Genomic DNA, 26,854 nt, shown 5'->3' on the forward strand with positions numbered 1-26,854 from the left:
GCCATACAAAATATATGGGAGAGTTTCGTTTTGACAGTTTTAAAAAGTACGTCAATTGATTGGTGGTGTCAACATGTCTATTGGCCAAGTTCTTCTTCTTCTTTTCGTGTCGAAAACAAACCTACAGTGTCAGCCCAAAACTCCGCCACAAGGCGTTGTCAGTTGGCGTTGGCCAAGTAATGGTGTTCGATTACTTTCTCCGGGTTATTCCACTATTCCCCATTGACAATCCCCGTCAACGGGGATAAGTGAACTTTTTGTTCATCATCTCATTACGGTCAAAATAAAATCCTAATGTAACGGGGATTAATGAACTTTTTAGTTCATTATTATAAGTTCCAATTGGCGTTAACGGGGAATAGTGAACAAAAAGTTCACTTATCCCCGTTGACGGGGATTGTCAATAAGGAATAGTGGAATAAGCCCTTTCTCCTTCCCCCACCTGGGCGTCGCCTATACTTTGGTGCGCGGGCTAGCGCTTCGACTTGGTCAATTTTCCGCATAGTGTACTTGCGCCATAAGAGGTACTTCCCATTTGCCCCACTGGGGGCAACTGGGAATAAATTTACAAAAATGTCCCCGTCTCCCCCACTTTTACCAAATAGATGTTATGAAAACAGTATGGAAATCAATTTAGTTATTTATAACGCCATTTTTTAGTTGGACATTTTTATAAATAAATCGTCAGTTGCCCCCAGTCAGGCGACTGTTGTGGAGTCAACTGGGAATAACCCAGCACGTTTAGTTAAAATAAACGCTGTGGCATCTTAAGTAGAGGTAAGGTGCATTTATTTTATTATATTAAAAGTATGTTGGAACCAAAAATGTAGTGTGATTTATATGTGAATATCATAATAGTACAGAAACAATAAAAATAGCGGCTGATTACTTACAGCTACATAAAGATGTCACAGTGTTAAGTTTAATGTGTTGGAAACAGTATTTTTACGATCTTTTAAAACTCCTGCCAAGTTCCCTAGCGTTTATTGAACATCAGCAAGTAAATACAATAATTTTTGGAACTTGGAGTACTCTCTCTAGTGTGTTTTCTAAATTGGCCTGGATTTAAACAAATACAACCTTTTAATTTAATTATGAATGTGAACGTGCAATAATGCGATTCCTGAACGGCCAATGTTTATCTCTTTTTACAAACAAAATGAAACAATTTCGCAATCCAAATAACGTAGTTAGTTTACTAAAATTATTTTAGAATCAAAGGAGCTTTGGTAAACGTAAATCATTTTCGTAGTTTGTTAATGTTTGTTGTTATAAATGCACATTTCTGAATAAAATTATTTAAATTAAAGCCTTTGTTTCAATAACTAAATCGCAAATGGTTTGGGTATCCCTAATAGAAAATGATAAAAACCTCTGGAAGCAATAATTGTATAGATTTATATTTATAATAGTTGACATACTAAATATACATACTTAACATAAATTATTAGAATTATTTAAGTACTAACCTAGTTAAGTTATAATTGAATAAAGAAGCGAGATGCAGTTAGTGGGTGAGGGTGACGGACGGGTGACACACACGGGCAAATGAAACACCGATGCTTATTGACCTAAAAATGAAGAAACATTTATTTTCAGTATGTCTTTTGTAAAATTTAATAACAGAATGAATCAAATGTGGTAAGAGAATAACAGAGCGGATTACTTTCCATTTCGATAGAATTAGTTTCACCAACAATAGAAATATAATATTTATCAAGTCATTTACAGATACAATAATGCAGTACCGATAAATCTAATTTATTCGTTTACTGAGTTAGTTCGATTTAAACATTTATTATGACCATTAATGTACAGCCGGCGGCGAACCGCCGCATCACTTACGGGACAGTATTTTTTTTTTGGGATTTTTTAAATTTTTAATCTTCACGTACTTTATAAATATCTCATACTTGAAAAAAATTTACATTAAAATGTATCGGAAAGGTGCGGGCCGTGCCGCATGCAAGGGGCGCCCACACACACACACACACGCTCGCGGCGACAGAACATCACTTTGCGACGCACACCTATTCGTTCCCTTTGTACCGCTACAGTTAAAATTTTTCTTACATAGTAAAATTAACGGAATACTTTAAAATCTAAATAAAAATGAGAGGCGGAGGTCGCGGTCCGAGCCGCGCCGCCCCCCCAACCGAACGATGACAGAATATCGCAAACACTAGAGAAATGCAGGTCCAATACGATGGTAATATTGTGTGTCATGAAACAAAATGTATATTTAAATTCTCTGCTTTTTACACACACACTAGCCGGCGGCTCACTTCGACGTCATCATGGTGACGAATTCTGAAACAGAAAGAGAGCACGGGTCAGTGCTGCGGCGAGCGGGCGGCGGCCACTGTTAACACAACCAACTAGAGCACGACAAGATCCGACAGAATAGAGATGCATTAATAAATATAATAACCGCTATTAGACAGATGACCACTATGTTTATTGACAAAACAAATAAATTCAGAGGAACACCAAACACATGCCCTCGCAAATAACAACGAAAATATACAAAGCGCAAGGCATGTACTTGATGGAAACGACGAACAACATAAATAAACCGTAAGAAATGTACCTCGTCATGCCACTACAAGGGGATTATGTGAAATACCACCCTCCGGATGTTGGCAAATTAGTAAAAATCAGTGACAATGATAATGTAGCAGTGCTGTGTGTCGCGGGAATTGGTTGCTGCTCGTGGGCACAGGTGGTATTTCCAAGAACTAACAAACATTAGACACATGCACCAATCTACAGGACGCGTCCTGCCGAGCGGACGAGTGCAGCCTTGTCCTACAGACAACGCTGCACGCGAGCCGTCCCAGTGAGTGACAGAGACACAACTGAAGAGTCAAGTGTGAGATCCCAACGAGAGTGAGCGGGACGCGGGAGGGGAGCTAACATATCAGGAGGAACAGTTAATAACGAGCAGCAAACCATTCAGATAACACTGGCAAGTACCTAGGCTCGCACCGGACTCGACGGAGGCGTAGGGCTCATTGCTACACACTACCAGGGGAAATCGGTTCGAGATCACAGCGTTATCGTAGAGTCTTTTCTTATGGTTAGTTACGAGACTAGGGTGCCGGCAGTGCTAACGACTGCCGTCGCCGCGGTTGAATATGATTTGGGCGAGTGCATGGAAGTCTGCAAGAGAGAACGCTGGTCGGGTGATACAGTACACATTCCGCCTCACCCGTACATGCAGTCGAGCTCGCGACAGGCTTTACACGCGACTTTGCAGCGACTGAGTATACGGGTAAGCATACAGGATCTCGTCGTCATATCGCTCACGGGAAGCTTAAAACGGTATCAAACTGTCTTCGAAGACGATCATTTGCTTAAGAGTTTTTAAAATTAAATTAAATTAAACAATTAACATTACAATTTACATAATTACATTAATTTCAATAATAATTTCAATAATGTCATGGTTATTTTAGTGAGTTTAGATACTTTATCAGACAGATCCTGATCGAATACCAATTTGAACCGTCAAGCGGCCACGTGGACGACACGACGAGGAGTAGGTAGCGTGAAGGGCGGTGATTTGGGCCGCGTGGGCAAGCGGGCCACGCACCAAGCGGTTCAATTCTACCTCGACACTGACTAAGTTACTGGTACAATTAAATGATAATTCAACGATGTCAACGGCACATTCTACTTCTGGTAAATTCGATCTCAAAACATTACAGTTAACTACTTCTGCAAGCTTGTAGTCATGTTGATTTTATCTAAAGATTTTACGGATGATGATGATGTATATGGTTGTAAAATCAGAAATGCCTTGGTATAAGATCGCGAAGAATCCGAATTCATAAATCACGCGTAAGATAAACACTGTAACTGCGCTAGTGTTGACGGTGAAAAAAACCATCGTGAATCTTGTGGACGCAAGCAACACCCAACCGTGTTAGTGTACTGCGGCGGCATGCTGTGTGTTACGAACTTGTCATTCTAGAGGGTGGTACATCAGGGGAGAGCATTCTTTGGTAAATAATACAGCGAGACAACGTATACATAACGAATAAAAATATTCTACTTTGATTTTCACACAAAAATCACAAAATACACTCGACAAAATGTGAACTTGTTGAATCGGTGACAAAAATTGTTTGAAAACTAAATTGTATCGCAAGAGCCGTTCGAATGGGAAATGTAAATACACAACCGCCGCGATTGTCCACGTCGAGTATTTGCAAACATCTGCAGGAGTAATCGCACACTGCGTGCGAAGTGAGCCCCGAACGAATCCAACGCGGAACTAATCCAAGCCATTATAGAAATCAGAGAAGCGTTCATAAATGGTGGCTACATGTATGCGTTCCGAATATGATTGAATTTATAATATAACAAAACCGTTATAGAAACGCTTCTCTCATTCCTCAAGAGCTTATAATATCAGCTGGGTTACCCCCTAATAAATCATTGTCCGTATTTTCGGATATTTTCATCCATCTCACTTGTGACAACAACAGATAATAATTATTATGTATACGGCAATAACTTTAGGGAGTAGCCTACTGACATGATCATTTCTTCAATAAAACGTGATTCTATGATTGGGTATCATTTTATACAACTCCGAATCTTATTTTTGGCGTCTCTTTTCCAAATTATTCTGCGAAAAAACTACATAATTTAAATATGTATAGCCTAGCGGTACCTAACTCTTATTCCAGTCTGATTAAGTAGTGAGAACATCTAGTCCATTAAGCAGTCAATATATTTATGCATTACTCGGATGAATGAACTTGCACAAATTCACAAATCTGGAGTACCTTTTCTGATTGACTGGCGCATTGAAAGGTGCAGAGTTAATTCAACCGTGCAACTGTGCACACTAAGGTCCGGTTTCCACCAAAGCGGTGAGGCGAGGAGATGTGTTGAATAGCCAATGAGCTTTCGTTGTATATCTCTGAACAGTAACAAACACATCTCCTTTCCTCTGCTTTGGTAGAAACCAGGTCTAAGGGCCCCGGCAGACGCTATGCGGGCCACACGAGCCGACAAGCCACAAGCGGTGCGCACTCACCCTCGTAATTGACTTGTCCGTCGCCGTCGATGTCTGCCTCGCGGATCATCTCGTCGACCTCCTCGTCGGTGAGCTTCTCGCCGAGGTTGGTCATGACGTGGCGCAACTCGGCGGCCGATATGAACCCGTTGCCGTCCTTGTCGAACACGCGGAAGGCCTCGCGGATCTCCTCCTCGCTGTCGGTGTCCTTCATCTTGCGCGCCATCATCGTGAGGAACTCGGGGAAGTCTATCGTGCCGTTGCCTGGAAAACGATGTTGAGGTTTTAGGCGGATCTGGAATTTGATTCTATCGACCAGATAGAACTAAAGCACGGTCCGTGAGCACGTAGAATTTTGTCCAATGACCCCTAGCTACCCATCCTTATCGTTCGAGAGTAATTATATTGCTGTCGCGACTGTGCGACTGGCACCCGCAGTGAGCGTGCGAGCGCGATAGCAACATAATTACGCGCGAGCGATAAGGATGGGTAGCTTGGGGTCATTGGACAAAATTCTACGTGCTCACAGACCAGACTCTAGAGACTAACTCGTACAATGAATTATGCGCTTGTTGACCTATATTTTTGTCGAACAATAATTCGAGTCAAAACGACGTGAAAACCAAATGTGTGACAAGATCAAATATTAATTGGATTGAAATATTCAAATGATACGTAGGTAAAGTCGCATCTAAAGTTAGGTTTTGCCGTTTGTCAGACACGGGAAAATTCATAAATTATTTGTTTGTTAAACGTTGGAGAGGAAAACACATGGAATTCTGATAGGTACTAAAATAACTAGCATATCGATAAGTTTAAACCATTTAATTAATTATACTTTTATTGTAACCAGAATACCAGAACATTGATCGGTTCAAAAACACATTATGCACTGTTTTCTAAGTCAGTATTGAAGAGCAATGAATCCCCAACCTTATGTTTCTTTTCTACTTTTATCGAATAGTTTATGATTCAGGCATCATCAATCAATATACGTCTTCATCCTAAAAGATTTATAGAGCGAATGAGAAAACATAATGAAGGCGTATGATTGCAACGACCCATCAAAGTCCCATAAAATATACGGCAGTTAATCTACGAGCAGGTTTGTTTTGTTAGTCGATAAATATAAGGTTCTGAGAACCTCTCAAGACAATGCCATGACGTCACGTGTTCTTAAAGTAAACCGAGGCAGCTTGATCATCTCAGCTATGTTTGAAACATATTTTTGGTGTGTTGTTGGATCATACTGGGATTTTCGTTTTGTGTAAATGAAAACTTGAAGCATTTAAGAGGTGTAAAGTGCAGGAAACAAGTGTAACGAGGTGACACGACGACTTTCATCGGGATATAAACACGTCGCCATATTATTACATTTTGCTAGTCGCGCTTATGGACTGGTAATAACGGTGTTGACAGAACGGGCGTTAGCTCTTGCTCATTTTGACACAGCTATAAAAAATATAGCACTAGGCATGATCATACACGAGTGACGCAAGGCAAACATTGTGATTCGGAAATGTTTTAACGAGTACACGTTTGTCATGTTTTATGTCCGTCGTAAAACCCTATCGTGTGCGTGGACTGATTGCCAATGAAAAAAGGTTACAAACAATGCTATGACTATACGTTTATGTATCTTATTAGCAATATTCGCAATCGGTACGCCCCATATCGTCCGATTGAATAAAAATAAATGGTATGATGAGCCACGACGAGGCTATGCGATAAATTCGAGCATCACCGGCCGTGCACTGAGAGGGTGAACGTTCCTCGCGAGTCGTTGCAAAAATAAGTGCGGGTTAAGTTTGGCCGTCTAAATCTGGTGCAACCTTTGCGAGGTGGTTCGCGGGCTATTTATAGAGCGGCGGGCTTTGAGAATGCAGGCCGCCGGCCTAGCCTAGCACCTGGACGCGGCAATGCGATGGTATCTGTGCTCGTGGCACCGCCAATTGCCGCGGCTAAATGTTCCATCGTGATAGGAAGTACGATAGCACATTGCAAATTAGCAAGTTACTTCGTCATTGATGCTTAATTGTCAGTTGCAAGAATACTGTCGAGGATACTGTAAAATCATCTAAGAGGCTTACGCAATGCTATAATAATAAATAAATAAATAAATCTTTGGACAATTTCACACAGCGCCAGCTAGCCCCAAAGTAAGCAACTTAATGCTTGTGTTATGGGTGCTAGCTTAACGGATATACTACTTATATACTTTTTTTTTTAAATACTTAAATATTATACATAGTCACACCCAGACCCGTCACAGAAATTAAAATTCATCATTTCAATTTCTGCCCGGCCGGGAATCGAACCCGGGACCTCTCGACATAGTAGTCCGTTCTGAACCACTACACCAAACGGCCGGCATAATGCTGGTGAAACGTAGACAACAACCATGGTGGTGCTGAATGAGAGAGTCATAACTAAATAGATTTGTCGTTTCTATGAATCGCGTTAAAATTACTCTGCTCAAGCATGCAGACTCGTGCGTGGAGCAACAATGGAGGCTCTCCTTGAACTCGACTGTTTGTTGTTTCTGGCCGTCTGCTCGCAGCGCTCCGTCGTGAGACAAAAGGATGCGAGCACATGTCAACGAACAATATCAATCATAGTTGCTTGTTTAATTGGCGGAATATTGAGCGACTCAGCATTGAAAAGCTGTCGAGACTGTCGGCGAGCAATTGATTTAAACGAGCTGTTTTCTTAATTGTTAATATTTAATCAGTATCATATAGTTTGATGTCTTTTGTAGAAAGCTACATTATGCTTACCGGCTTTTGTACAAAAAATATTTTTTAAATTGTTTCTATCCTAAAAGACATAACCCACCTATATGGTCTTTTCAAAGTTCTTATTGTATTTTAATTAGTCTGTTAACACGAATCGATGTGTAATAATTCCTCGAACCGACGTAAGTACAGATATCGATTTACAATTCAAATAGTACCTATTATTAGTACAGTTTTAGTTATACGATATTTCAGAGAATCTAGCGATAAATAACGATTATCTTGATTATGTATGTGTAAGGTATTGAATTAATATTGCTTGTTTAATTTTCAAGAGTATAAAATCAATCCAAAATGAAGGCAACTCGGGTGTTAAATTATCTACTAATTTAAGAGGGAAAGTGAGTTTAGTAGAAAGATACAAAGCATTGCCAACATTATTTTTCGTTAGGCGCAAGTCCCTTTAGTTAGCCCGCGGCTTAGATGCGGTCGCTTCGCACACTTCGCACTCATCCCAGGCTGGGTTTCATGCGACAGACGATCCGGCTCGGCACGTAACCAGAGCCAGCAGGACGACCGGATCGATACGCTGATGTTGCCAAGTACTTGGCACGCCTCTCGCCGCAACCCAGGAACTATTATATTTCAGACGCCATGCGATTTCATCGGGACATTCTTGTCCGTGTTATTGAGATACTACGACCGCAATATTATTACTCACACTCTAGCTTTATACTCAAGTGTTTACGAGCAAAGAATTTATATTATCTAGTTTTTACACGTAACCATGTTTATCTGTTATTGATTGATATGGTAGTAATGATGATAAATCGTCGATACCGTTGGGAAGTCGACCGGAATCGCAATCAAACGTGCGCGCTGCAATCAAATCGCCAATCTGCGGACATTTGTGTAAACATGCAACGATTTCGGGGAAAATTCGCTTTTAGATTGGCGAGTTATGGGTCTATAGTATAGTGTACACCCACGGGATTTATCCGAGCTAAAACCGGAGATGAACGCAGCCGGCCATTGTCTTATCGGATGGAAATATACATAATTCAACGGCAATTTACAAGGACATCCGTGGCCAAAGGCTTGTTTACGCTAACGAGGATGATATCGCATCGTGTGGCTCAATGGTTTATTATAATAAGGAATTTCCTGCATAACAACAATGTTGTCATATTTTTATTAATTATAATTAGGTTGAACACACCACCCATGTATTGAAAGCTTCAATTTAAAATCGAATAGTATTATCATAATGTATTTTTGATAAATGATCTTTTAGGATGCTCCTGGTTTTACATCGATAAAAGTAGCCGTTTCTGTAAATACAAAGTACTAATTTTCGTTATGTAAATCGTAAGTCAATAGTCTGTCACTGTAATGCTCAAGGCAGCAGTGAATTTGGGCGTTGCTAATGTAATACAATTGTCGCGAAGACTTACAAGCGGCAAGGACACGTGAGTCAACATAGCGTCAGCAATGTTTAGCGGCCCGATACATGCCTTATTTGATGCGTGATAAATAATTACCCACTTCTCGAGTCACGCAAGTATTCGATCATACTTGCTAAAATAAAGAGAATTAATCCCACAGAAAAAGTTCAACTAGGATGATTGATGATACATCTGGCCAAACGGACGCCCATAAATTTTAAACAACAATAGAATTGGCGAGAGAAACATGCGGAAGAAGCTGCAATCTCGCGTACTGCAGAGCAACCGCAACGCTCTCGAAAGGGGTTATTGCACGCATAATATGTGGATATTTGGGTAGTTTATTCGAGGTAAGACTGCACTAAAACAAAATAGCATCGCGCGTAATTTCAGGTGGCATAACACAGAGGGCGTTTTCGTGTAAACACTCCAAAACTTAGGGCGATGCTCTGTCATGGATACATGCGCGCTTTAGCTAATAAATTGCGACAAACATACTGGCAAGGAGCCAGAGGAATATGCAAATTCATTTGCAATCTACTGCGATTCCAGACGAGTCTTTTACATTTGGTTACGTTCCTTGTCAGCACCATTTACCGACGACTAGAATTACCAAGCTGCATTCCGTTCGGTTCCCGCGACCGCGCGCTGCACTTTCGCAGAATCCTCTATTTCGAGCTCAAGTCCCGATTAGCATACGCTCGTAATGAAACAGATTAGCTTCTAAATAGAACAGGGAACTGATTCGGCGAGTGATTCACAATCAGAAAGGGCAGGGGAACAATTAGGACAACAATGGGTCAGCTATGTACGGGGGCGGGAGCGGCGGGCACCCGCTGCTCGCGGTTGGCGGCCGACCAATACAAAAGGGGCGATTCAATACCGCGATGTAATCCTTTCATAGGAAATCCCGATGCAACGTTTTCAAGTGGCGTCTGGAACTATAAACGGTAGTCGATACTCATTCAAGTCTCACAACATAGTTTCAAAACAGTACTTACTTCGGCAAGAACAAGTTTTTTGATAGCTAACCAGTTGGAGAAACGATTGATTCATCGGGCTAAGCTTTAATCAGGCCTCAAGAATGTCACGAGTCTACCCATTGAGGCCCGTCGCCGCCCGCCACATTCAATTTCGGGTTTCATACATTATCCGCCATTTTGGCTGATTAGTAACAGACAGTAATTTGCTCGACACAAACCAGAAGCGTTTTGCTGAAATTCCTTCGGCTCAGGACAGTGAATTATTCAGCTACCATTAGGCTGAAGGGCGATAAAATGATATACCGGCTTGTTAGAGCAGCAGGTAAACAAATGAGGATACCTATGTGAGGAAAGGACTAATTGGTGATACCGAAAATAAAGGCACAAGAGTACGAGGAAAATAAATGTCGGCTCGTAGCGTAGATGCCTGTGAAGGACAATATACGGCTGCGCACGGGCGCTACATAGTAATGGGACGAGAAAGGTCAGGCGTTGATGTATTACCTCCATAAATTTTTTGCTTATAATTCCAGCTCTTAGTGGCTTATTTACTGGGAAATTTGTTCCATTTGTGCCGCTAATGCCGCTATGCGCTAGTATGGTTTTAAAATTCAAACTATGGTAATAATTAACGCAATTAGTGTAGCTAGCTAGACTATTAGTTATTTAGTATGCCTCATGCTTCCGTTCAAATCTCTAGTGACATCACCTCAAAGGCCACACCTCATAGGAACCTATTGCTCGATTAATCAACGTTATTACTGTGAGCTTACTGTATTGTTTGTTATTGAGTCATAAATTCATAATCTTACTCAGACATTTAATGGAGACGAATTCTTAAACAGTCTTCTTACTGTATCTATTGTTTATATACTATAGGATAACTTTTATAACGTTAAAATTGCATTGAATACATTGGACAACCTTGAAAATTTTGCAATATAAAAAAAAGTATAATGGTCATCCGATCGCAAGCCAGCTATCGGTTCCAAGTCGATCGATGGCGGGTTTCTTGACCGGCCTGTAACCTATTTTTATTGTGATCCCGGATTAGACGCGTAAACAGGCGCATGCGTCGTGTGAACTACTCTCCTGCGATAAATCATAAGTCTCGATGTCGATCAACGCTGCACTGCACCGCACCGCCACTGATTGCCTTTAAATGCAGGTCACTAGATCGATTGACGTTGAACTGATTTGATTCAATGAGGACTACATTTTGCTTAGATCAATCAATGGTTGTTTACTCGTACGCACGTAGAGGCCTTCATTCGAAGTCTTGAACTTGCCTTGCTCATCTATATTCTTATCGGATCGTAATTGAGGCATACAAATCGTGTTATTTAAGGCTAGAGGCTGAATAGGGTCAATCGAAGCGGGAGACGCGGATTGTCCGCGGCGACACAATCGCGCTAATTGGTCGTTCGCCTCCGCGCTAATAGTTTATCTGACGCCGGCTGAATGCTCTACGGGTGCGAAGCCCACCTGGGAGGCGCATTTGCATAATGACTGCCGGCGATTGCGATTTGAAAAGCTTTAGTCGTAAATCTGATCCGCTCGTCGATGAAAAGCCGTTGCAAATAACTTGGATTACTCGGGAGAGAGAATTATTTTTCAGTCTAGCATCGGGTGGGCTGCGCGCCCGATCCCCCGCGACACGTGTCCGTATTGATCGCGCCTCCCCCCGTCAGCTGACGACATAGCTCGGATAGCACTTCTCAAATTTTATGCGGCCCCGGAGTGAAATTGACTGCATCAGCGCCGGTTCAGCGTGCTCTATCTCCTCATTAAAAGTTATTGACTGGAGACGATCTCGAAGCTCGCGGGAATTCCCCACTTCATTTTCATGCATGCCTTTTCTCGACTTCCATTTTGTGATAATTTTATGATAGAAAGTAATGAGAACAAACGAAACAGCGGAGCCAACTCTTGAATATAAATCGACGCTGTTCTATCGACGAGACACGAATAGGTACAATCTAATGATACAATCTCAGATTGATAACGGCCAGTGCTAGTTCCAAAGTTCTTCCGCTTGGATCACGGCAGCGGTCAGCTGTCGATGAGTCGTCAAGTAAAGCCGAGTTTAACGGTCGCCGGCATTGTTCCGCAAATAGCGTTGGTCGGCGCGCGCGCTGGTGAAGGCGCGAGTGAACGACTCCTTATCGCGCGTCCATGACATCACCGCCCAAATCATGCCAACTATACGACTGTAAATTTAAATTAACAGACTTTTGTAGTGGTTTGCATAATAAATAGTGTATTATTAATTGATATATTAGTATGTATTGTTCTATTGTGTAGCCGTCACGTTACTGCGGAATTTATGATAAGTTGCATTTCCTCGTGAATGATACATGTTTCTGGCAACCGTCTCTCAAGTCCGTTTCAGCATTATCGGTCTTTGGTTGCGTCGATCAGTTCAGCGATCCCGCACATAAAATTGCACTCGAAAAGACATAACTTTTGGGAATGCTCTAAAGCGGGGGTCAATGAAACTTGGCGATGCAACGGTGCCTCCGCGAATTCGGTCACTAGCGCCAGCGTCCACGGGTAAAAAACCCTCGAAAAGCTGCGACCGCACTTATGCCAATACGCTGGCACCGTTGTGTTCGTTACGACGAAAATAAATTGCCTGACGTAGTGTTGTCAAGCAAAGCTTTTTTATCACTTGTTCAAAGATACGAATACGACGGACGGCCAGAGTTTGTGTGTTGAATGCATGCATCACTTTTCGGGAGATGCGTTTGACATTGACCGTGTATTCAAATGGTATTAAAGTAAAGGTAACACAGCCAATTTTTGATTTCTTCGAATTGTAATATTCTACTCAAACACTTGAAACGATATTAAACAAACGTGGCAGGCCAGGGCATGCGTTCAATTGAATACTAAGAGGGCATAAATAATTTGATTCTCGTGTGTTGATAGCCTTGCGCTCGGGATCGGCGATGGTGGTTCTAGTATTCGCGTAGTAGATACATATTTGCCCGATTTGCCAAGAGCGAATGCAGCCGACTTGTAAACAATTTGGACTGGTAAGGAGGATCATTAAAATAATTACAGCGGCGGGCAGGCGATCGTTACAGATGGAAACTTGCCCAAAACAATATTTATTGTTTCTGATCTAATGAAATTGCACACTTAGAATAAATGTCGCGTTATAGACGTATTGAGCGTAATGGCCAAGTGGCAGTGAGTCTCGTAGAGCAATAGACCGCCGTATTGTATTGTTTGTTAAGAGTTATGATGATCTTTTGGCAAATTACCGCCGTTTGTTCTTGTTTACCAGGTTCTAGAAATGACAGCAATTTAGCGCAGCTCACTGGAAATTGGATCCAGTCGAGTGACGCGTCATTGAAGCGAATCTAGAGTAAATTAAGACAGGTATTAACTTGAAAATGCTAGTTTTTTCAGAATCCTAATTGACTACGTGCGTAAGTCAATTAAGAGCAAAACAGTTGGAATAAATTGAAACTATCCGTCTGAATCTTAGACGGTCAAAAGTTTCCAAATCTCATTGTATTAGATCGTACTTTCTCACATGGCTAAGATTTCCGAAATATGCAGCATTTGGCAAGCGTAGTATGCCATCAAGATCTGCTACAAAGTAGCAAGCAATTTAGAATTAATCTCTGTTAGTTCGAGAATCTCCGAGGTCACTTGATTTTGTATACGTGTTAATGAAGATCATTACTAGTGGGCACTGCGGAGAACCGTACATAATTTTCTTAGAAGTAGATAGTATCTTATGGCTTTACCAGTATAAGAATAAACCATTCGATTGGGGGTTATTGTGCGCTAAAGAGGCCTCTATGGCGAGCTAATCTCTTTAACAATCGTAGCGGCAAGCTCCAGGATGGGTCTATCGGCGCGGCTTCCTGCCTGTGCCGACGAATTGATTCGCAGCGGTGCCGGATGCTCGCATTGTTATCCGCGATACAGTGCGCTAGCGGTCGGTACCAATGTCACTGTCACGCCAAATGATCCCATATTATTATCATGAACATGATTTTCAATTGATAACTGTTTACAAAATGCAGATAAATTTATTGTTATCATAATTATTTGTTTCAGAAATGAGGAGATCCGTAAACGAACTAAAGTCGCTGACATAGCCCAACGGATTAGCAAGCTAAAGTGGCAATGGGCAGGGCACATAGTACGCAGAACTGACGGCCGATGGGGCAGAAAGGTTCTGGAACGGAGGCCGCGTACCAGATAACGCAGCGTGAGACGTCCACCTACAAGGTGGACCGACGACATCGTAAAGGTAGCAGGAAAGACGCAGGCCGCTACCAATCGATCAACATGGAAAGCATTGGGGGAGGCCTATGTTCAGCAGTGGACGTCCTATGGCTGAAATGATGATGAATCATTTGTTGTCTGATACCACTCAGTAGAAAATTTTGTTAATTTGGAACTACCTAGCCGTCGCAGTTTTAAACGTTCAAGCTGTTGCAATGTGCAATTGATTGTTTATTTGATGATACACACAACTTTCAACAAAAACATGCTATTTGTTATTCTTAGTTTGATTTCATTTTTAATAGTCTAAAATTATTAATGTTGCAAGGTAATGTTGGCACATTGAATCTGGTTTCAATGTAATTTCTAACGTGTTCTTTTGCACGCAGCCTGCCTACGTACTCGTGTGACATGTGAAAGCTGCGGTGAGAGCCGCCGCCATTGCGTAGCCAACCAAATTCATTAACGAGTTCAACGACAATATCTTACATCTTTAGAAACAATGTCAGTGTACGATAAAACTCTTTGGTAAAAAAACTTAAGACCACTGTTATTCGTACTTCAATATTTGCTTCTAGTGTTTATACAAAGCCATTTACAAGAGTTGGATTCTGTAGGCGTCGAATATAGATAATTAAAATGCAGTTGGCTTAACAATGACACTTTGATTGTAATTGTCCTCTAGATAGTCCTCCATAATTAGCTCAATTTAAAATTGTTTCATCATCGTAATCAGGCTGACATTGACGCGAATATACCCTACAGCACAGGACGCAGCAAATCCGATACTTTAAGCCTCCTGACACCCGGCGCGCTGCGCATAAGATCATATTACGATTGCCGCAATTATTGCGCTAATTGATACAGAGACAACTGCACCCATTTTGCATGTTGACATTTATGACAAACAATAATTAACAAATGATACCAAAAGATATTCCTGTAGCGTCGTAGATATGAAATCTAATTGCAAGTAGACCGCAGAAGTTTTAGCGAATGACTTCGAAGCTAAAAATTAGGGCAGTAGCGAATTTGTTAATCCGATAAACCCGACTTATCGATGTGCTGATACCGTCGAGCGCTTAACAGTGGCATTAGTAAAGGTGAGGGTGATCGACACGGCTCGCGCTATTAATATTGCATCGCGGCGCGGATTGATAACGTAATGTCAGGGCCGGCGCCGGCGCGGGTAAATATAAGTTGTTGTAAACAAAACATTGACGTATTGCCGCCAACGAAACCGAAATAATTCGAGAGTACCTCCCGCACGCGCGTGACACACTACCCGGCAAGTTTCAGATATGTGTCAACTGTCAAGTCCGAGCACATTGATAGTGCTGGGATTACGACACGAGCACACGGCCCTGCGAGTCGTTTACGGAAATGATAATCAAGGCCACATTGCAGACTAGACTTACGAAATTTACAACTATGAAAACCCTTTTTGATGAAAGACAAACCATTTGTCACAGAAGCATTCTGGTCATATATGTATCTTATTGTTTAAAGATCCGAAGTTTGTTATTCGAATTAGTATACCAGATAATATTATTCTACTGTTTGTAGCTATAACAACTTGTCTAAAAGAATTTTTATGCCGTGCGTAGTCAGAGTGTGAATAATTTAGTGAAGTGCGGTCGGGACTGACGGAAGAGCGTAAAATCTTCAGGCGTTCAGTATTCTAGATTATGATGACTGCCGCTTGTGTCTGTCCTGAATACACAATGTGTCCAATTCCGGGAAGCTAAGACCGTTCCAAAACTGACTAAATTCAGTTATTTGCCGCTATTGCGTGATTCAATTCTAAAATAGACAATGTTACAAGTATTGATCAAAATGGTTAATTGCTTTATTTATGACGGCAGTGTCTTGATTTACTGAACAATATCGGAATAGCGTTCGTTAAACGGCTAAAATATTAGACGTGGCGTCACAGTAGTAATTTGTTTTAAATATTGGTGAGAAGAAACCAAAGAATCTTAGTTTTGGCGAGCCCTAAAGTATGCCAAACAACTATAGGCAGGGCGATGAATGATTAATTGAAAGCTAACGACAGCGCTACATATTATCATTGTCGAATGATTTCTCTTCATTTGAAACGTAACTTCCGTTCTTAATATTTTTGTTTAATAGTTAACATTTTTACCATATCGTGTCTACGTGTGTTAAGTTTTCAACTTCTATCGACAATTAACTGATTGGAGGCACTGCTTCAACTTTGACATGTCCGTCATTAAAACCAGCCTAAATACTTAATTGCGACCTAGTCTTGCTCCAAATTGATCGATTGAAGTTTTTAGTGGGCCGACCAATTAACAGCGGCCATTTCGGGGCACGGAATGACTTTAAAATTGTCTCCAACTTTGAGTTCCGCCGTTTAAATTCTATTATGTCGTCGACGTAGGCACATCTTCAAACTTTTTTTACTGCTGCGGGTGCTTGGAAAATTACTACTTTAAGACATTTGACTTTGGAAAAAAATACTTTATGAGCGTCATGAATAATAAAGTCCATTGCTTTTAATTATAACTATTTATTACTACTAAACAAGAAGATTTTTATTGATAGTTTTTTCTAAACATATCAGCATTTAGATGACACGGGTTTATCAAATTATTCAATACAGAAAATCTGCGTTATCCCGTATAATATTGGCATATTTTTGCTAGAACACTAAGTTCTTTTTTTATGAGATCTAAATTACCTACTAAGTTATTTGTCTATGTAAATAGTCTCGTGATAATAAACCGTTATCAGGGAGGCTCCTACATTCGGGTAAGCCTGCACAAATGTTGACTCGGCGAGTCACCGCTCGGTCTTCGTGTTTGTCTAGTGTGTACGATGTTATTGCTCCGTTATCGCTACGTGAGCACTTGTGCGCTTGCCTGGATTTTCAAAACAAAAACTTTATGATTTTACTTTATTTTTAAGCTGCATATTATGTTTTTAAGATTCCCGCTACGTGTCAATGAGAAAGTGACTCACTGGCCAAAAGATTTTTATTGCACTGTAATTATTTTGATAAAATAACGGGATTTGTTTGAGCTCTTAAGATTTTGATGCTTTTATTTTTTGCTTAAAGAATGCTTTCGAGACTTCACGTTTTGCGTTTTTGTGATAGCGCGAGATCTCGATAATAAAGTGGACACATAAAGTAGCTAGAGACGTCCTAGAGATGTCTTTTGCGTTTTTAATAAACCATGCTGCTGTACGTACCTACATTATCGAATAAGACCATAGCAGCTAGGTACCATAATACCCAGGATTTAGTCAGTATCATTCTTGGAAAGTGGGGTATCATTAACTGATAAATTGTTTATTAATGATTAAACGAATTAATCATAATGTAAAGAGCAATTAAACAATGAAACAATAGCCATAATGGTTCAACTCTGGAAAATACAATTTTGATCATGTTTTTATTTTAATTAGCTGTTTACATAATATGCAGCAAAACACGTGATACTATGTCAAGATAATAAGTGGCAATTACTTTTTATGTTAAAACAATAACGTTTGCTTTCAGTTAATTTAAACAGCAGCTGGGTAATAATAGTAGATTCTTATAAGACTTTATTTATTTTTTTAAATGAAGTTGTGTACGTGAACTGTGAAATGAGATATGTATTAGAAAACTTATATTATTGAAATACAATTATACAATGAAAGCCAGTTTTTTATTTCCATCACCACGGATGGAATTTAGTTTCAAATAATAGACCTTTTTCTTTGCGTTTTTACGAGGAAAGGGCAAAAACAATGGCGCGTTAAGGACTCTCGATTATGAGAAACAATTTGTATTATTATAAGCATCGTCGGCGCTAAAATATCGGCCATAATAGAGCTGGACACGCGAGCAATCGGCTCCCACCGAACCATCGTCGATCGATTACAATGACACACTTTTTGCATCTGTTCCACGAGCATTCGCATCACGCGAGGACAGGCTTTTCTTTTATTTTTATGGTATTGAGAAAAAAGTGTTTATGTTCATGACAGGAAAAACAATGTTGGCATGGTGTTAATTGAAAGAGGTTGAGGATGTAGGTCATAACATGACCTACGTCTAGAGAAACTTTTAGAAATTTGTAATGTAATTAATTCTAAACAAGGTAAGTTCTAATGCTGCTATACATTCAGAACGTATGAAGTTTTTAAGTATTAAATCCAATATTAAATGCCTTCGTGCGTGACTTATCGATTTCACTTAAAATCGATTCAATCAGTGCGAAAATTGCAATCAGTGGTCGATTACTAGAATAACAAAATGAACGGAAAATGAGACCGAATGGAAGGAACCTCATGGTGGACAATTGCTTATCACATCGACTGTAACTCAAGTAAAGGATAAGGTTTGTTTTTAAAGGTTCTAACTGCTGTTCCGAATTCCGATAACAATCAGTATGATAGATTTTAACTTAAGAGTTGGGAAATTGAAGAATTCTGGTTAACAAAAGGTCTTAAATTATGTGAATAGGTTAAAAGACATTAGGGGGCGTCCATAAATTACGTGAGACTTTTAGGGGGGGGAGGGGGGTCAACGAAAACCTCACTAAATCTCACGTGGGGGAGAGGGGGGGTCTCGGAAAATATCACGTAATTTTTCCCGCAAGAAATAGAGTAAAATTTCCAGAAAACTGGGTTATTGAAGTAAAAAAAAATGATTTTTTTATGATGATAATGACAATTTATTTTAAACCGTCTAATCAAATTAAACTAAAAATGCCTCCATCTGCATTTGTGAACACTAAAGATGCAGAATAAATGTCGAAATTAAGAAAATTCGAAATAAAAAAAAAACGTCATCGGCATCGCTATTGCGTAAAAAATTGGCCAAGTGCGTGTCGTGCCACGCGCAGTGTAGGGTTCCGTAGTTGTCTGTCGTTACCACAATATATTTCAGAAGCATGCAATTACTTCATCTAAAGTCACTTTTCATATTTTCTTCTAAGGAATTTTTACTGGTTAAGAAATTGTATAATACATGTTCAAATGACTATTACTCTTAAACTAAATATTATTAATGTATCTTAACCGTTATAGTTTTCGTTGAAAAAGTTCATCCCCACTTTACATACAGGGGAGCTACCCTAGAAAATATTTTTTTTTTTTCAAAATTTTATTTTACCGTTTTGTCGGCGTGATTAATATACATACCTTCACAAAATTACAGCTCCTCAGTGCCAATAGTTTCCAAGCGAAACCTCGGACAGACAGACGGACATATCGAAACTATCAGGGTTCCTTGTCGGGACTACGGAACCCTAAAAAATGACATTAAATACGTATGAAAATATTATGTATTCGTAGTTAAAGTAACCAATAGTCAAATTTGACAGATGTCAAATGACAAGTGGTTAAATAACAGAAAAAATGTTTTTATAACAATGTTTAACTTGACTTTCAGTACATTTTTTAACTATTAGTTTACATTTTATTAATATTTAACCATTAGTAGCAAAATTTAACAATTACTTTTTTTAACTATGAATAAAAAATCTGGTCCTAGGTTGAAGCAATTGCTTGTCTTACTAAACGACGGGAAGCTACGGAACCCTGCACTGCGCGTGGCACGACACTGGGTTGCTGATTTTTTCATATTTAAATCTAATAGACTCGAAGCATAGACATTGAAAAATAGGCATTTTATTATCACGTGAGATTAGGGGGGTGGGGGAGGGGGTCAGGCAAAATCTCACTAAATCTCACCAAGGGGGGCGGGGGGGTCGAAAAATAGCCAAATTTGTCTCACGTAATTTATGGACGCCCCCTTAGCTTTAATCTTCTATTGTGATTTTAATGTCATTTGTCGTTTAGATAAAGAACATGACTCATATGGATAGTTAGGATAGAATCGACAGCAACAGAAAAAGTAGGTAAACATGTTTTATTATAGGCAATTGGGCATAGAATCATCGGCATTTAGATACGTTATCAAAATTACAGGTTAATAGCTCGTTATCAATCACACAAAGATTGCATCATCACGTCGTTACATTTGCGGTTATACAATTTTCACAGATTGCGTTAAAATTGCATTGAACCAACATTTTTTACAAAATCGCATTCAACAATAATTAACTACCAATTAAGTATTGCAGAACAAAAAATAGCCATTTTAGTAGAATACTAGTTACTGTACTGTTATTTAAGCAGACATCTTATCTGCAAGACTGGTATTTAAAAATCGACAAGACTTGATAGCCGGGGCTCGACAAAATTAAGGCGGCACGTGTAAGGCTCATGGCATGAACACCAAAGCTGTCGTTAAATCACAACGCGAATGATAACAAAACGCTGATACTGATCAAAAACCGATTTTAAATCCTACATAATTTGTTTACTATATTATATTCGTAATCACCGGTTGTAGATGTTTCACTCATTTTTAATGACATATTGATCAATTAACTGTAACTTCATGGTTCTAGTCAATATAATTATGTGAGATTTGTGATTTTAGATTACACATAGTTGACTTTTCAAATGGTTAGCTAACTAAATGATCAAACGTGCTATTAGTCGCCGAAGATTCCATCGACTGCTTTATCAAGTTGGATATCATGTATTTATTCTAACATGTCGGAATAAAGATGACCACTCACCGTCTGCGTCAACCTCGTTGATCATGTCTTGAAGCTCTGCTTCTGTGGGGTTCTGTCCTAGCGACCTCATGACGGTGCCGAGTTCTTTCGTCGTGATGGTGCCGTCGCCATCTTTGTCGAACAGTGAGAACGCCTCCTTGAACTCGGCGATCTGTTCTTCTGTCAGCTGATCCGCCTGGAATGCACAAATGGGGCGTTAGAAGTTCGGTATAGAAATAGGCCGATTCGAAGCTACATAGTTGGAAAAGTAACTGTATAATGATTTAAAAACTAATAGAACGGGACCTCATTCGACAAACTGACAAACAATAGCAAGTAGTTCTACATTCATCAACGCCCAAGAGACGTTAGAAACCGACAGTCCACGTGATCTATCGAACCAAATAATGCATGGAAAGTGAACAACGTCAGAAGAAGCCAAAGAAATTCCGCGTATGCAAGGCATAATAGGGTATTATGCTTTGTAGATGAATAGTGGAAGAATAAAAGGCACGTACACTGGTCACGACCATCTTTGTGGAGTATTGGGGCTAGAAGAGCCTCAGACGACGGGCGCGCAATAATGTGCTTGCTATCAGGAGCGCGATAAGATTGCGCGCGATTATGTGTAATTACCGGTGTTTGGCCTTCCACGTCACACTGCGGTCTTTGCGGAGATATCGAGTTGCTGCATTACAATAAACTTATCAATTGATATTTTGCGATAATAACGACCGATATTTATTTAATAAGCCGCGCACACACACCTAATTATGTGTCAACTTTACATTTTATTTTATAGTGCTATCAAAGATAACCTTGAAATTTTGTTACTTTGTAAGACATAACACACTTTTTTTGTCAGTAATAGTATAGTATGACTATTGTTAGTTACTTAGTAAGTACAAAATTAACTATACAAAGTTAGTTTTTGATACAAATTGTGTACTGGGTCATTCCATCGTTTCGGGTGTTACGTTCGTACACACATATTCAACAATTTCATGTATTTTGAAATAGTATTTTAATAATGTTAGTACCTTAATCTGTCCGTTTTTAGTTGTTTTATTTAAATAATAAAGTTTGTACAGCTTAGAATGTAGGATAACGAAAATATGAGTCGAAAAGTGTGCGTTTCGGGCGTTACGAGATTTTGCCTCTATGTTCCGACTGTCGCTGCATTTACTCGAGATTTAGCGAATTTTCTTAAGGAATCATACCTAAAACTTACAGGACTTCTAAAGTATGAAATTTACAAACCATGTAACATATAATCACTGTTAAATAAAACGTTTTACTATTTTTTTATACATTTTTTCTTTGTTTCGGGTGTTACAATGGTTTTGTTTCGGGTGTTACGAGTACGAAAATTTAACGCGTTTTATCGATAAAATCGGTGTTTTATTAGTATCTAGGTACTACAAAATAAAAAGTACAACAAATAAACACAATTAGAGCGAATTCTGGTTTGAAATTACGAAGCAGCTTTTTTTAAAAAATATACAAAGTTCAAGTTTAATTTTTCCTCAGAATATAGCTTTTTCCATTGTTTTTGGCTTGAAATAGCATTACTTTAATTTCTAATTACGATATTTATTGGAAATGTCAAACATCGACACTTTTTAGCAATACCTTAATTTTAGTGTTAAGTCGACATTTCAAAAAAGTCTTAAATTCAGAAATATGACTCCATTTCCGATTCCAGCGCTCGACCCTCACAGTAATACTTTTTCACTTCTCCAAGCAATATACACACAATATCGACACATAAATAAAAATGTAATACCCGAAACGTTTCGGGTGTTACAGTTTTTAATCATGAAAGAAACATACTAAATTAGTATCATGCTCAGATATTAGTTAGTATTTGAAATCATTACTACCATGACCTTACTTTTACCAAATATTGTTAACCTAATCCATGTGTAAGGTACAATAATAAAACAAATACCTGTTTTTCTGTTTCGGGTGTTACATCGCCGAAGTAACAAGAAAACACACTTAAAACTTGATGATTATCAATTTTTTTGGGACTATGACGTTATCTACCAATACTATGATAAATACCCTCTAATCATATAGTGGCAAAACGTTTCACAGATTGATAGTTTTTTTTTAATCGTATTACTAATAATTAGAGAGAAAATGATCATTCAGACAGTTGACTTAAGTATAGACTTTGAAGACTAATAACTTAAAAATCACTTGTTTCTTTCAGATTTTTTTTGTTGCACATTATAATTTGGAATGTATACTTTCAAAATTCATCAGATTTAATGCGAAAAGAACATATTTAGTTTTTCACCCTCGGTAACATTTGTCATGGAATGACCCTACTGTGTTTTCTGTGAAATAACAATGCTTAAATAAAAAATATTCTAAACCACCATTCAAATACATACCTACTTTGACAACATGCCTACTATGAAAACCTGATAAAATTTAATTTTAGCGCTTGGTTCATATACCTACCTAATTTATTTTAAGATATGACATGAATAATTCAATTTACCCAACAATTTACCTCTAATGAGTTATCCTGCAAGATAAATAACACTGAATGTAACAAAAACTGGTGTTTAACAGTCTGTTATAATTAGCAGCTATAGCAATAATTAGGTATGAGAGAACCATTGTTTGCTGTGGTCATGTTAGGTATTCGATTTTATCAGTAGCATACCTCAAACATTGTATAATTAGTTAGTTACAAGCTTATGAAGTTAATTCTAATTTATACTAGACTTCGTCCACTGATATTCCTGTGAAATTAAAGCTTACCTAGTCTATGACCATTAGGCAAGCTTTCTACTACAGGAAAAATAACTGGGTTGTTAAATTAGTCCATGAAATCATATCATTGGCCCATTTAATGTCCTGATGCAGTGGTAGGTGACAGGGACGTGTAAAAGTGCTTTTTAAAAGCTTACTTGCATAAATAAATGAGTTTTATGAGTTTTTTTTAATTAATTACAATCCTAAAATCAAATCTGAATTAATAAATAAACTATCTACAAACTAGGTAAATTAAAACTGTTTAAAAAGTTTCATCAATAAATTTTATTCAATATCAAGAATGGTAAATATCAATTTGTTAATAAAAATTTTCAAACTCATTCTTTGTTTATGTATTACCTACATGATATCCTACATTTGTGGTAGGTATTAGTGCATAAATGTACAGTTTATTTACTAAATACCTAACTAAGAATATCTAGTATTAACTTTATTTTGTATTTAGTATTAGAATTACCTACCTAAATAAATAAATAAATTTAGCTAAACCAAATTATTTCTACCAAAGATTAAAATAAGACAATAGAAAACAACTGGGAATTCATTTCGAAGTGTAGCGTAACCCTAAAATAAAAACAAGGTCCTATTGACATTTAAACCTATCAAGTAATAAAGAAATTCATAATTTAATTTCTGCTCACTATGATACAGAAACAAAAAAGATTTTATCTGTTTAGAATCCAATGATAGCGTCCTAAATTGACCAAGGCAAAACTCATTATACTTTGATTTTCAAACAATGTAAACAATTATTGAGGATAGATCTTTACAAAGATCGCTCACTTACACCTTATAACTGTATTACAATCAAGAAGATATATGAAATTATGTTTATTTGCACAATCTCAGGTGCAATTACACGCAACTGTTCAAAGGAAAAATGTTTAGAGAAATTAAATCAGAAAACCTTACCATTGCTGCTAGCTTCCAATTAATAACACTTTAATATCTGTCTAATGAGACTAGACAACCATACATCAGTTCAGTACATTTTTCTGTGAGTCACAGGCACCAAATAAGATAATACTGGTTCTCAGCAGACCAGTTTGCCTTGAATAGGAACACTCAGCAATGTGGAATAATAATTGAGAGAGCAGGGACTGAGATCGGCCAGGTGCGGACCCGACCGTATTTACATACCGTGGAGGTTGTCAACAAAAGGGTTCGCGAAGTAAATACGAGGGTTGCCGGCGCGCTCGCTCTCACGCGCCCCTCGCACACCAGCTGCCACTTTACCGGTACCTTAGCGAACCGCGCAGCCTCTCAGGCCGCCGAAGAAACCCAAAGGGACCCGTAGACCGAATTGCGTATGAAAATATCGGTTACGATGAGTCAACGGGCGTTTGACAGTTGCGCCCGGCGATCGATCCGCCGTCAACAGGGCGCGACGCGGCCCCAAACACAGACGATCGCACGAAACCACTTGTTTCCTATGCACAGCAGCCGAACGCCATTTTACAGCGTCATCGCCGCACCGGCTTCTGCCTCAGTAACGTCATTATTTTCACCGGCACCACCTACGAGCTATGGCGATGGACGTTTCTCGACCCTCTTTAACGCAAACTTCCAGGCTGTCATTACACATACGACATTCACGTCGATCACCCATTCCTTGAAATCCTTTCCTCATCCTGACTTCAGCTACGTCGCCGTTCCGCAATGCGGTAAAAAACGGCCATCACAATAATATAATGGAGGCCGTCATCACTATAAACACCGTTGCACCACATCCCCGAAATACGCCCAGAAAACGATAGAGGACAATCCCCTGAATGCACTCCCGGCACCTTCCATCCGAAATAACACTCACCATTGTAGATTAACTTGGATTATCTGGAGCTACACTAAAAAAATCACAGACTACGCCGCAAAAGCGACCACACGAACCGACGGTTGAAACGATACTGCCGCCCTCACTCGCGCGAGCGGCCGCGCCGAGAAACTCGCGACCGCGATTCTCGTCGAGCTCGGCCGCGAACCGTGTTCCGAATCGTCTACTCGATTCACCGTATTTTCATATCCGTTTACGATTCCGAGTATCGCTTAGCACTGCGCTCGAGAAGTTCAGTTTTAAACGCGAATCTCTCGAACGTCGTAGTCCATGTCTCGGGACGCACGGCACGGGATTACATTTAATCCGCAAAGGATAGTGGGTTTTATATCGGGCGGGTGCGGCGGCGTGGACCGTCGGTCGGCGCGCGCCGATTGGCCGCCGCGCACCTGCAATGCGTCACTGCGGGCGCGGGTGCTCGCGGCGCCCGGCGCGGCCCGCGCAAGCCGCGCCGGTGCTGGCGCTGCGGCCGCTGCTGCGCGCTGGCCGCTGGCCTACATCGCAGCCGGGCGCGCCGCAGTCCCGCCCGCGGCCCCAGCGCTAACGAGATAAAGCGGGTGACGACGGTGCTGACTGCTGGCTTAGCGACAGCACAAACCGCTTTGCTGTCAAACAAACCCTTTGTATGACTATTCAAACTTATCCTTTTAACTATCCTGATAATACGAAATTCAACTATGTAACTACTAAATCATAAATAACAATGGCCCTAGAATAACTTGTTACCAGTCCAAAATATAATCTTGACCTACCAATAGCTCGATCTCACGATCTTTATAATTTGAATCGATCTATAAATTAATCGATTTCGGTTTTGTCGATTAATTGATCGGTTTTACAGATTAAAATTGACTGTCATCGCAGCACTATTTTTTTTTAATTTGTCATTTTATTAATTTCAAAGATAAAACCGCCTACCGATAGAATAATTTATTTTAGAGCACCTACCCTCGAAATTGATAAAAAAATGTGACAATAAAATTTTCGTTTCGAAACCACTTTACACACTAAATTGCACTAAACATAATTCCTAGATAGAGCTAAATGGTTTCGAAATTACAGTGTCACATCTTGGTCACATCACGTCACATTTGGCAGTATTGTCTAGGGAGGCTGAACCAGCTGAACGAGCTTCCAGTAATAGGTTTGCATGGGTAGGTCTAAGGGGTAGGTATAGGTACCTATTGAAGAAGTTAATTTTGTTAT

General features: G+C 39.6%; 1 protein-coding gene across 2 annotated transcripts; it reads right to left on the reverse strand.

Moving 5' to 3' along the window:
• Nucleotides 1–1,745: 1,745 nt before the first annotated feature.
• Nucleotides 1,746–25,721, reverse strand: LOC135076373 (calmodulin). Of its 2 annotated transcripts, none has more exons than XM_063970865.1 (4): nucleotides 25,628–25,721; nucleotides 21,046–21,220; nucleotides 5,051–5,293; nucleotides 1,746–2,310 (listed from the first exon to the last, which is right to left on the reverse strand). In XM_063970865.1, the coding sequence occupies exons 1-4, from the start codon at nucleotides 25,628–25,630 to the stop codon at nucleotides 2,282–2,284; spliced, it is 450 nt and encodes a 149-aa protein (XP_063826935.1). In that variant the 5' UTR covers nucleotides 25,631–25,721; the 3' UTR covers nucleotides 1,746–2,281. The 2 variants fall into 2 exon arrangements, with proteins under 2 accessions (XP_063826935.1, XP_063826934.1); XM_063970864.1 differs by lacking the exon at nucleotides 25,628–25,721 and adding an exon at nucleotides 21,543–21,641.
• Nucleotides 25,722–26,854: the final 1,133 nt, after the last annotated feature.

The sequence above is a fragment of the Ostrinia nubilalis genome, chromosome 11, assembly GCF_963855985.1.
Source record: "Ostrinia nubilalis chromosome 11, ilOstNubi1.1, whole genome shotgun sequence".
In the NCBI taxonomy this organism is placed as follows: Eukaryota; Metazoa; Arthropoda; class Insecta; order Lepidoptera; family Crambidae; genus Ostrinia; species Ostrinia nubilalis.

What these genes read in the sequence shown, in the direction of transcription:
- LOC135076373 (XM_063970864.1), bottom strand. An exon ending in CAACGAGGTTGACGCAGACG is followed by an intron (nt 5,294 to 21,045) that starts GTGAGTGGTCAT and finishes ATCGTTTTCCAG; the next exon opens with GCAACGGCACGATAGACTTC. An exon ending in CGGACAAGTCAATTACGAGG is followed by an intron (nt 2,311 to 5,050) that starts GTGAGTGCGCAC and finishes TTTCTGTTTCAG; the next exon opens with AATTCGTCACCATGATGACG.